The following is a 13,240-nucleotide window of genomic DNA, read 5'->3' as shown; positions in this document are numbered from 1 at the left end:
GGTTAGTGAATCAATGGTCTACGCTTTGCCATTAAAGACAGTTTTATCACAAGAACAGTCATTTGTGTTTACGAAAAAAAAATCTGATTGCACATATTCCTTTAATTTGAATTAGACAGCAAGGTAGTTCAGTGGTTGAATCAAATTTGCACATTTGTGATGACTCAGGGAACAACAGAACTTGATTTACAGCACAATACCCCAATGAGTCTCGACATCATCCTTAAATTGCCATTGAGAAAATGGAGGGTGGTAATGGTGAGCTGTAACTAATATTGTACAAAAAAAACTGGTCAATTTAGATCAAGTTATTTAATTCACTATGTCCTTTAGATTATGACTGTGTAATTCAAGTTAACCCTTTGTAGTTATCAAAGCTATATATCAGACCATTTACAAGAACATAGGGGAAAAAAGTGCCAACTTTCATTAGCAATTTTGAAATAGACTAGCTTTAGGTTGCTGGCATGACTAGAAATTTACCCTAAATCCAAACATTTACAGTTTAGTGACAACAGTAAAACACAGACACATTGCAGAGCTGACAATCAAAACTGGTAAAGTAAAGTAGTCAGTCACTGCAGGAAAAGAAACATTGGCCCATTATAAAATAGAAAAACATTTCCAGTACTTTATAGTCTATTGTCAGTTAGCTACTCCTGCTAACGTAACAGTAAAGAAGTTTCCTAAAGTCAGTATAGTGCACTCAACATACTTTGAAACATATTCAATAATCCAACAATATACCCCAAGGTCAAGTTTATATGATGCAGAATATTTAACTAATTTCTAACTTAACCCAACAGAATAAAATTAGCACAGACATGCCATATCTAGCAATTTTAAGATTAACAATATGCAGTCTTCAAGGTCTACCAACTTTCTTACATATGGAGGAGATTCCTGAGCAAATGGACCTTTACCACTCTCACCAATACTCTATAGGTTTACATATATTTTAAGAATTAGTGGTATTCAAAGTAGCTAAGAAATCCCTAACTGAAAATTGAACAAACTTGTCTTTCAAAAAAATGTGTAACATCATAATACTTGCATAGAGTGAAGTAGCAAACCATAATATCAAATCAGTATTCAAAAGGGGAGTATTCTAAATTTTAAAAATTTGGGTTTTTTCTGTTTTTCAAATGCTGGGCACTGTAACTTATAAATAATTCACTTGGCCTTTTAAATGTTTGATAATCAATATAGGATTGCAAGCTGTAACATCATGCTTCATTTCTGTCCAGATGCTCAACAGGGCCAGGTCATTCACTTCTCTGCATCTACTATTACACCATTGCCAAGCTCAAATAAACAGATTGAAACAGCAATAACGTTTAGAACTTAGTCTAAAAGATGAGCTGTATGTAACACATTTTAAACTACACTCAAAGAACTCAACTGTAGCTATTTTCCATATGCTATCTTCCAATGAGACATCTTTGAACAAATTCTGAAAGTGTGACAATTTTTCCTTTACTTGATAGTGTCAGTGATAGCTTGGGAAGCAAGAGTACAGATGCTTTCACATTTACTGAAAACAAAACCAATTTCCTGCAGTTAGTTGGTTAGAAACTCAGCTGTTTTTAAAAAAAAAGTGATGTACAACATAACTATCACACATCATAGTTTGGTAAAAGTAGTATTTTGACAACAGTAGGTTAGTGAGTGGGTGGGTGGGTGCTGGAATGTGCGGTCATAAAACTATAAATAAAACTAAGATTACTATTTCTCCATGACAGCAAAAATTATTACTCAAAAATCTCAATTCCAAGAATGTTCAATTGAAAAACAGAATATAAAAATAGACAAGTGATTATCAGTACACATTATAAAGGCCCAAGAATTTGCTTTGGCAGATATACTTATTTTTCCGACATCGGATTCTCTAACAGAAATGACCCCAAATTTTAAAAAAGTGGCTTTAGTTACTTATAGCATGTGTTGACTCTGCTTAGTGAGGAATAAAATAACAGTTAAAAAGAAGTACACCACAAAGGAACTGACCATTGAATATGAGCACCCTTCCCGACATGTACACAAAATAGACAGAAACGTAACATACATCATTAGCTCGTACTTTATGTAGAATAAGTCTGCTACCCCTTTTGATTTTTATCAAACATTCCCTCCTTGTGTTTTGGAATAATAAAACTTGTCTCAAGAAAATGGTGAGCTGGTAACCTGTCTTTAATAAGCATCTAATGTCCTTCAAGCCACGTACCACATTACCATGGAGAAGGTAGCCATTAGCTGCCTTCTTGAACTGGTAATCTTTGGAATGCTGGGACATTCGCAATGCTGTTACCTAGGGAGTTCCAGAAATCTGACTCCGCAAAAAATGAATAGCAATTCCGAGTCAGGATGATGTGGGGCTCAGAAGGGAACGTGCAGGTAGTGGCATTCACATTCATCTGCTATCCTAGTCTTTCTAGGTTATAGAGGTTGTGGGTTGAACGGTATTGTTAAAAGAGACAGAGTTATGTGGTGCACCTCACATTTGATACAAACCATTTCCAATGTGCATCAAAAGTGAAGAGAGTGGACATTGATGATGATGGATGGGCTGTCAGTCAATTTGACTGACATCTCTTGAATGGTGTTGAAGTTCAAGTGGTGCTAGAGTCGCTGGGGAGTATTCATTCATAGTCCTGACTCATGCCTGTCTGTTATCTAAAGGCACAAGTGTGACTTCTTCCCTTAACCTCTGCTTTAAAAGAAAATAGTCCCAAATTCCTAGCCTCTTTAGTGAGCCAAAACCACGCACTGAAGTAATTGGGCAAGATGCATCACTCTTGGAATATCTACTCTACACCTACTTAAAACAACTAGCAAAGTTAGGGTCCAGGCTACTTACTTGAAATATTTTGAGGGGATCTGGCCTGGACCATAACACTCTGGTATCATTTAGTAAGCCTCAGTCATGCCTTATTGAAACCTTTGATTTTATTAGGATTTTAATAGCATTTTCTGGTACTTTATTCAAGAAAGATGCTCACACACAAGCTTGAATTGCAGAGTAGCTTACATAACAAAATCCATATGTGGACCATGAGATCAACTTTAAAACACATAACAAATACGTAGCAACAAAAATAGATAATCAGCAGGATAAGAAACAATTTAAGTATTTCACCAGTGGGCAGCACTGCTGCCTCACAGCACCAGAGACACTGGTTTAATTCCCGCCTCAGGCGACTGACTGTGTGGAGTTTGCACGTTCTCCCCGTGTCTGCGTGGGTTTCCTCCGGGTGCTCTGGTTTCCTCCCACAGACACAAAGATGTGCGGGTCAGGTGAATTAGCCAAGCTAAATTGCCCGTAGTGTTAGGTAAGGGGTAAATGTAGGGGTATGGGTGGGTTGCGCTCCGGCAGGTCGGTGTGGACTTGTTGGGCTGAAGGGACTGTTTCCACATTGTAAGTAATCTAATCAAAAAAACTCCAATACCACAGTGAAGTACACAAAAGTAGTCATTCAGTCCAAAGATGCACAGGCCAGGTGAATTGGCCATGCTAAATTACCTAAAGTATTAGGCACATTAGTCAGAAGGGGTGGGTTGCTCTTTGGAAGGTCGGTGTGGACTTGCTGGACCGAAGAGCCTGTTTCCACACTGTAGGGAATCTAATCTACTCTAAAAAAAAATTACCTCACCAAGAGCCCAAACCTTACAAGGATTAGGCCACTTCTGAGTCGTTTTGATATCTCTGAATTTGAAGGAGATAACTTTGAGATTGGTTAGCCGACATAAAGAATGCTCTAAACTAAAAAAACATTTTAACTTCCCTTGTTTGTAGAATTTTAGTTTTTCCTTCATATGATGGTCTTTGTTGTATTTAAAATCTGATTGAAGATTTGTAGCTCGGGTATCCGTTGTTGTGGTTCTGCTCGCCGAGCTGGAAGTTTTTGCTGCAAACGTTTCGTTCCCTGCCTAGGGAACATCATCAGTGCTGTTGGAGCCTCGTGTTGTATGACTGAAATGGATACCCTACATCAATTTCAGTGCATGCCACTGTTTTCCTTTCTGGGCAGTTTGTATGAAATGCTAGGGTGGCAAACAGACAGTGCACTTGAGTCAGAGGAGAAACCTTTCTCCTAATTGTCTCTATCTACATCCCCTTCAAAACTACGCAATTTAATGTATGGCAGTTAACTTAACATGATACTTTTGAAAGTTAACTATATGTGGCAAATACTCATAACTGATTCACTAATATTTAAATATGATATTCAGTGATTAAGTTGCACTAATTAGATCTCTCCTTATTTTAGGTTTCCAAGAATATTTTCAAAATATTACACACAACTGTCTATAAATCGCCTATAGCTCTTGAACAGCTATAAACATTTTAGACAAACATGAGACTGGAAGAACACAGCAAGTCAGGCAGCATCAGGTGGTGGACAAGACAACGTTTTAGTATAACTTCTCTTCGGGGTTGGTTTGTGTTTATCATATGTTTGTAATGAGTGACAAAAACAAGCTTGATACACAAGGGGAAAACGACAAGACAATATCCTCTAAAAGCCTTGCCAAAGCGCAAAGTTTACATCATCATGGAAATATGGGACAAACACTGTACTGGATAGGTGTTCCGTAATTTGAGAAGTCTAAATACGCAATCTTGAAAACAACGATCTTGTGTTTCACATTCCTCTGCATCTCACCTTAACCTATAATGACAATTAGCCAAACAGGGAACTACAACCAGCCACTTATTTACAGAAAAGAGGTAAAAGAAAAACAGTACATATTGGAAACAAGCGTTCGGTATTCCCACAAGGTGAACACTGGCCAGGTTACCCTTAAAACCTTCTGACACTTGACTGACAGAAGCTCTGGGTGGGCTGCAGTTCCAAGGACAGGGCAAAGCTATCACAGGGGGGACTGTTGATGTGTGGGGTAGTGGGCTATTTAACTCCGAGGATGAACATTGACAGGGCCTGGAGAATGTTGGTGTGGCTCAGGCTGCGAGGTAAGGTGCAAGGTTCACCCAGTGCTCGATCAGTGAGGGGGGGGGGGGGGGGGGGGGGAGAAAGAGGAGAGAGACATGGGCACGGGGGGGGGGGGGGGGGTGGAGGAGGAAACAGGCTGCGATAGCCTACCTGCTGATGTAGTCGGCGATGCCCAGCTTCTTGGGCTTGGCCCCCTGCTCGTTGCCAAGGGCCGGGCCCGCACACTCGAGCCCAGCCGCCAGCTGCTCGGGTGCGCTCCGCCTCCGGTTCCCTTTCAGACCGACGTCGGTGAACTCCTCCAGCGCCGCGGGCTCGGTGCCGGTCCCGGTGCCGCTGCTGGGGGCAGGCATCGGCGGGGACGCCGGGCTCTCGACCGCCTCGGGATCCGAGCCGCTGGTGTCCGAGGGAGAGGCGCCGTCCCGGTCCCGGTGACCGGGGCCGGGCGCCGAGGTAGAAGTGACGGGAGTGTTAGTGTTGGTGTTCGCTTCCCAGGGGAAAGGGGAGCCGGTGGGGGAGGAAGACGACGAGGAGGAGGAGGCGGGGGCCAGGGAGCTGCAGGCCGTGTCCCCGCTCCGAGCCCCCGCCTCCCGCCGCTTGGCCCCCGCCTCCCCCATGGAGCAGCAACCGTTGAAGAGATCCCCTAAGGCGGGCTCGGGGCGGCTGTGGAAACGCGCCGTGGCCGTGGCCGTGTCCGGAGGGGCCCGCAGGCAGCTCTCATGGTTACTGTGGAGATAAATCATTCCCGACATGGAGCGAGCCGGACCGGACTCACCGACCGCCCGCTGCCCGGGCTCGGCTACAGCCAGGTCCTACCGCCCACCGACTGCCGGAAGCCCGCGCGTGACGCCGCCACAGAGGGCGTGGCACTACACCCGCCACGTGACCACAACCTCCACGTGACTGTGAGCCACACACAGTTTGGCTCCAGGGCGCCCCCGCTGGCAGCTCATGCCAGTGATTTTCATTCACCTCATCCTCCTCTGTCCATCTCTGTCCCAATGTTGTGTCCCACCCTCCTCTTCAAAATCCTTCATTGGGTTGTCAGTGTCAACGGTAATGCCAGCATTCATTGCCCACCGTGAACCATCCTTGCGAGGGCAGTGGTGACCAACCTTCTTGAACCTCAGTTTATCGTCAAGCCCCATTCATGGACTTAGTGACCATAGAAAGAATGTTCACAGTAAAGTAGGTACACCTGGTACTGCTAAGGAGGGGAGTTCCTGGACTATGACCCAGGGATACAATGGAGAACGGGCAGTGAAGTCAGGGTGGTGTGTGACTAGGGAGGGGAACTTGCTGGTGTTGGTAATCCCATGCAATTGCTGGTGTTGTTTTGTTCAGGTCGCAGATCTGAAAGGTGATTCTAAATAAGCCTTGTATATTGCTGCAATTCATCTTGCACATAATACATGGTGTTGTCACTGTGTATCAATGGTAATGAATAGTGGTGGATGAGGCTGCTTTTTCTGGAACAAGGAAAATATTTCCATCAAACCCTTGGTTGTATCTTGTAAATGTTGGACAGATCTTGGGGAGTCAGAAGGTGTTATTCACTGCAGAGATGCCCATGACTTGTTCTTGCAGCATATGGCTGGTCTGGTTAAGGTTCTGGTCAATGGTAACTCCCAGGATATTGATGGTGATGGATTCAGTAATGATAATAGAGTTTAGTATCAAAGAGAGATGATTATATTCTCTCTTATTGAAGATAATCATTAGCTGGCAGCTGGAATTTCTTTTCACTTTTTAGTAATGTTTTTCAATTGTGTACAACTGTAAGATTTTTGCTTTATTAAACTCCTCCCCTACTGTGTCTGAGGATGGTATATCAAGAGGTATACATACCCTGATCAGAAACAGCAGACTCTTTTGCCTCACTGCAACTGATTAAATAGCCAATTCATCACCATTCCTGAATGGTGGTTGCAGAATCTACTGCAGGCACTAAATCAGCTCAACGCAAGGATGACTAGGGTAGGTATCGGTCCAGTCAAGGATAGTAGTGGGAAGTTGTGTGTGGAGGCGGAGGAGATTGGAGAGACACTAAATCAATACTTTTCATCAGTATTCACTCAGGAACAGGACACTGTTGCTGACGTGAACATGGAGTCACAAATGATTAGAATGGATGGCCTGGAAATATGCAGGGAAGAGGTTCTGGGAATATTGGAGAGGATGAAAATAGATAAGTCTCCTGGGCCTGATGGCATTTACCCTAGGATCCTATGGGAAGCTAGGGAGGAGATAGCAGAGCCATTGGCCTGGATTTTTATGTCGTCATTGTCAACGGGAATAGTACCAGAGGACTGGAGGATAGTGAATGTGGTTCCCTTGTTCAAGAAAGGGAGTAGGGATAGCCCTAGTAACTATAGGCCAGTGAGTCTCACTTCTGTTGTGGGCAAAGTCTTAGAGAGAATGGTAAGGGATAAGATTTATGAACATCTGGATAGGAATAACGTGATCAAGGATAGCCAGCATGGTTTTGTGAAGGGCAGGTCGTGCCTCACAAACCTTATTGAGTTCTTTGAGAAGGTGACTAAGGAAGTGGACGAGGGTAAAGCAGTAGATGTTGTGTATATGGATTTTAGTAAGGCGTTCGATAAGGTTCCCCATGGTAGGCTAATGCTAAAACTACGGAGGTATGGCATTGAGGATACATTAGAGGTTTGGATTAGGAATTGGCTGGCTGGAAGGAGACAGAGGGTAGTAGTTGATGGACTAAGTTCATCTTGGAGTGCAGTTACTAGCGGTGTACCACAAGGATCTGTTTTGGGACCATTGCTTTTTGTTATCTTTATAAATGATCTAGAGGAAGGGCTTGAAAGCTGGGTAAGCAAGTTTGCGGATGACACAAAAGTCGGTGGAGTTGTGGATAGTGAGGAAGGAAGTGGTAGGTTACAGCGGGATATAGATAAGTTGCAGAGCTGGGCAGAAAGGTGGCAAATGGAATTCAATGTAGCTAAGTGTGAAGTCATTCACTTTGGTAGGAGTAACAAGATGATGGATTACTGGGCTAATGGTAGGCTACTTGGTAGTGTGGATGAGCAGAGGGATCTTGGTGTCCATGTACACAGATCTCTGAAAGTTGCCACCCAGGTAAATAGTGCTGTGAGGAAGGCATATGGTGTACTGGGCTTTATTGGTAGAGGAATTGAGTTCCGGAGTCCTGAGGTTATGTTGCAACTGTATAAGACTCTGGTGCGGCCTCATCTGGAGTATTGTATGCAGTTTTGGTCGCCATACTATAGGAAGGATGTGGAGGCATTGGAACGAGTGCAGAGGAGGTTTACCAGGATGTTGCCTGGAATGGTAGGAAAATCTTATGAGGAAAGGCTGAGGCACTTGGGGCTGTTCTCATTGGAGAAGAGAAGGTTTAGGGGAGATTTGATAGAGGTGTATAAGATGATTAGGGGTTTAGATAGGGTCGACACTGAGAACCTTTTACCGCTAATGGAGTCAGGTGTTACTAGGGGACACAGCTTTAAATTAAGGGGTGGTAGGTATAGGACAGATGTTAGGGGTAGATTCTTTACACAGCGGGTTGTGAGTTCATGGAATGCCCTGCCAGTAGCAGTGGTGAACTCTCCTTCTTTATGGTCATTTAAGCGGGCATTGGATAGGCATTTAGAAGTTATTGGGCTAGTGTAGGTTAGGTAGGATTCGGTCGGCGCAACATCGAGGGCCGAAGGGCCTGTACTGCGCTGTATCTTTCTATGTTCTATGTTCTAACGCGATTCATTCAAGAGCATCGCGCAGTTCCCTGGTCTCTGCCACGTGCAAATGATAAAAGGAACAAGATTCCAAGTTCCCCTCCAAAATCATACACCATTACATTTGGTTCCATAAACATCACTTTTTCATCATGAAATGCAAAATCTTGAAATACACTACTTTCATGGAAGTTCACAAAATATGTCCATCAATATTTCCTCTGGGTAATTAAGGATATCCAATAAATGCAGCCTTGCCAGAATCATTGATATACAGACCTTGGTTTTTTAATATATGAGTGCAACATACAAGTTTCTGCAGACAACTTCAGTATTTAATGATTATCACTCTTGATTTAAGAGTCTTGTAGTTCAGGGAGGGTGTCAACTCTCATTCCAGGACTTATTCAGCAAATAAAGGGCATCCACAATGCAGTTCAACAGGCTGATAATTACCTTGGGAACTCTATGAGTTTAGAAAAAGGGAACAAAGTATGGATATGGGGATATGCGAGAGAGAAAAAAACTACTTATCCAAAGCTAGTGTTCCCATTATTTTGTCAATATTTCTTTTTTAAGCAAAACCATCAAAACCAAGTGAAAATAATCAAAAGATGATGACATGATTGTAACTTTATTTTGTATTGCAGTGATTTAAAATTGGAGTATTGAAAGCTTAATAAATGTGGCAGCAGTTGAAGTGTGTGCACTCAGTGTCATCTCGTAAAAATTCCAGTCTGATTTATTGCTACAGTATTCTCCATTGTTTGAGTAATGTCATCATTTCAGTACACCAAGGCAGAAAAAAGAATAATAAAGAAAAAGATATATTCTTTGCAATATAAAGCACACCAGCTTAGCACCAGATCAACTACTAACTTGTTGGGGCCCCACTTTTGAGACACCTATCTTTCACACATTATCATATCGAAGGGGATAAATGTCTGTTGAAGAATCCCTCTCCAAGATTACTTAATGACGAATGTGGTAGATCAGTTATGTCCTTCTGAAGATTCTTCACTGCCACCAACTAAAGGTCTTTTACTAACCCTTCCTGCTGAGCTAGCAACAAAGATGTAGCAACAGTCCTCAATTTAATGCAACTCCACAACAAAACACTCACCTAGGTGTTAACAACAATCTTCATTTCAATACTTACCTGAGGGCTATCAACAGCAAATAGGCAATCTAAACTGACTTCTGTTGTAGGCTGACATGCCTGCGGAGACACACCTAGAGCTGAAAGCTCACCATGAATACGTAGGTAAGGCAGAAGCTCATTCCTGGCAATCCTCATACCTTCCAGTTCAGGTCTGCACTGGTCACATTGCACTGAATCAGCAGACACAGACTAATTTTTATTGCTTTTACTTTTAAAGGACATAAGATTGTTTGTTTGTTCTGTTAGATTCAGACATAAGCAGGAACATTGCTGCAGTGATCTAGTTTTAATCTAGATTTAGCCCACACAGTAAATGCCACTGCCAAAATTTCAGTTTTAATAGGAGTTGGCATACAGGTTAGATTTGAATACATTTATTACACAACCATGAGCAGTTATCAAAGGTGGGGACTGAAGGTTGTGCTTTGCACAATGACAATACTAACCACGACCTTATACCTAGGTAACTCCCTCTAAGTTAAATGCTCTCTACAGTTCAGTACAAATTCCAATGCCATATCAAACATATCAGGGCATTTAAAAGGATATTTTGTATAATTATTTCTACCCAATCTGATCCATTTCAGTTTTCAAATATGAATGTGTGTTTTTACTTTCACCAGTATGCTGTATTTGATGACACTTGTTTGTTTACCAATTAGTTAGTGTATTCAGATGTAGAGATGCATTTCCCTTATTCCATTTGTCCTCAGGACAATGCCTTAACCAATCTGGTTGGTTTAAATGTAAACAAAGTTTGGCAGTTAAGAATCAGTCATTATCTAACTTTGCATTCTTTATGGAAACACCTCGATCACCCAGAGTCTACTTCCCAATAAATCAAAACTGTCTTCTCATATAGTATAAAATTGTTGCTTTTCCTTTATGTTGGTACCCTTACAAACGTCCAGATGAATGAAAGACAAGAAAGTTCAACAAAATTTGACTTTTTTTTGGCACAATTGAGTTGTATTAACAAATATCTTTATAACATTTTAATTTGTTTGAAAATGTTCAATATAAGTAGCAGAAAGGCAAACTTTAGGACACCATCATGTGGAGCTGGTAAAAGGCAGTGGGAAAAGCATGTGTGCACTGATAAAGACTAAACAGCCCCACAGAAGAATACACTGACTAGGATTGAGTGCATGCATTATTGAGCAAGAAAGTCAATATTATAATTTTATTTTGGACAAACCTAGTTTTTTTGTAGTTGGCATTAAAAACTGCAAATAAAAGTTTGTACCTGCCAATCTTAAGCAGGATGTTTATAAGGCCTCCAGTGAAAGAACGGTCTAATTAAGAACTAGTTGAAATTGAATCCTTTTTATGTGATTCATCTAGGCCTTTTGGGTTAGGAACATATATAAAGTAGCAATCTTAGTGATTTAGCAAACAAAACATAAATTGCTAGAGAAATTCAGCAGATCTGGCAGCATCTGTGAAGATAAAATAGAGTTAATTTTTTGACTCCAGTGAATGTAAACTACCAAGTAAGAAGAATTGAACAAACCCTTTGCAGCAATCTTCATGTTAGAAGACACTAATAGCATGTCAAAAATACAAAATAATTATGGAGTAAAGTGGAGATGAAATATATATAATAGCTATCACTGGACAAAATCCCAAAATATTTCTTGGAAAAGTCTCAGATTTGGAAAACTACCAATATAGCACCCTTTTCAAAAAGGAAGCCTACAAAAACAAATAGATAACTGCCAGTAAGTTTAACATCTTTCATTGGAAAAAATGTCAGAATCCATTACAAAGGATGCAATAGCAGAGTATTTAGAAGTATATGGTAACATCAACAGAGTCAGCATAGAGTTATGAAGGGAAAACCATGGTAGAAGAAAATTACAATTTGTTGAAGATGGAACAGACAGGCAAAATAAAGGGAAACTGCAAGATGTAATACATTTAGATTTGCAGACGTCATTTGATTAGGTACCAGAAGGCTAGTTAATAAGATAAGAGTCAATATCATTGGGAGCGGTATAATACAGGACTTGGTGACTAATGGAAGACAGTGAATTGGGACAAGGGGGACATTTTCAGGATGGCAATCTGGAATCAGTGGAGTGTCACATTGCTGAGGTCACAATTATTTACAATAAAATTTAATGATTTAAATGAGGGAAGAGACTGCAGTATCGCCATGTTTACAGATGACAGTAGGTGACAGCAATTGCTGAGGATGATACAAAAACTACAAAATCCTTTAGTAGATTCTAAGTGGGTCAGAAAAAGTAACTTGCCGAATGGAATGGAATGTGGGAAAATATCAGTTTTTGCATTTTGGCAGGAGGAATATTAGAGCAGAATTTTATGTGATTGGAGAAACCTGAAAGTTGCAGCACAGAGGGATTTAGAGGATCTTGTGTACAGAACATCAAATTGTTACCAACATTTAAATATTACAAATTTGAAATAACTTTACAGTAAAAAGATTAATCACCTCTTAATACGTTACAGAATAGAAAAATATATAATAACTCCTTGCAGATTCAAAGTCAGAAATGGGCCATACAAACACAAAATTGGACTTCACTGGGGCAGAAGCTTTTAAGGTACAGCATCACTTCAAAAACCAATTTTTGAATCCACAAGTAGCACACTGTTGCAGTATTGTAGAAAAGGAGGAGACTGCACAAGCAAGGAGCTGGATATAGTACAGCAATCACCTTTTGAAAAGATAACCAAGGCTTTGAGGTGATCCCAACAGTATGGGTTTGCCAAAACTTAGTTATTTGAATGAACATCCTGTTAAAGTTAAAGTCATTAGCCTATCAGAACAGATCCTTTGGCTGAAGAAATAGAAACTGCAGCCTATAAATACAAGATGACATGGTTTGGTGGAAGAATACAGAAATGCTACAAGTTACACCACAGAACAATGCACAGAAGAAAGTTGAAAATGTATGTGTTGCTCTCAATGAACAATCTTCATGTTTGAGACTCCACACACCAAAACATTAACTTCCTTAGCAGAGTAGAACTTTGTCTATTTCCAATAATCAGTCCCCAACTCGGACTTATGAACTATCATACTTACAAATAAAATCCCATATTAATACTAATTTTAAAGTTCCAAAGTGTGAACGTTTTTTGTTCTTTCAGAAGGTTATTTTATATTGTACTGTATATATTCTGACTTATGCATAAATCAAATTACAAGTGTACTCAAGAACATAACCTGTTCATAACCTGGGACAGCCGTTATTAAAATGCATGCAACATTCATAATAAAGTGAATTAAGTGATAGTACACATTGAAGTAACTCCATGGGACATAATAAGTAGGCCATTCAACTCATAGGTCTGCTCTGCCATGAAACCATTTGGTAATACTTAAATCTAATTTCATGTAGTTTCTCCATAATTCTTAATTCCTTTACTGGAAAGACGTCGGTCTA

The 13,240-nt window shown here is 40.8% G+C and overlaps 1 protein-coding gene across 2 annotated transcripts in view; it reads right to left on the bottom strand.

The window, feature by feature from the left end:
* Window positions 1–5,792, bottom strand: part of tbc1d12b (TBC1 domain family, member 12b) — a 99,968-nt gene extending 94,176 nt beyond the window's left edge. For both annotated transcript variants that reach the window (XM_060841906.1, XM_060841905.1), the window contains exon 1: window positions 5,103–5,792. In XM_060841906.1, coding sequence (XP_060697889.1) covers window positions 5,103–5,701 — 599 coding nt within the window. In that variant the 5' untranslated portion in view covers window positions 5,702–5,792. The remainder of the gene's footprint in view (window positions 1–5,102) is intronic.
* Between the last annotated feature and the right edge of the window lie 7,448 nt (window positions 5,793–13,240).

Source organism: Hemiscyllium ocellatum, chromosome 22 (assembly GCF_020745735.1).
Source record: "Hemiscyllium ocellatum isolate sHemOce1 chromosome 22, sHemOce1.pat.X.cur, whole genome shotgun sequence".
NCBI classification, from domain to species: Eukaryota; Metazoa; Chordata; class Chondrichthyes; order Orectolobiformes; family Hemiscylliidae; genus Hemiscyllium; species Hemiscyllium ocellatum.
This window is presented reverse-complemented; position numbering and strand designations above follow the sequence as displayed.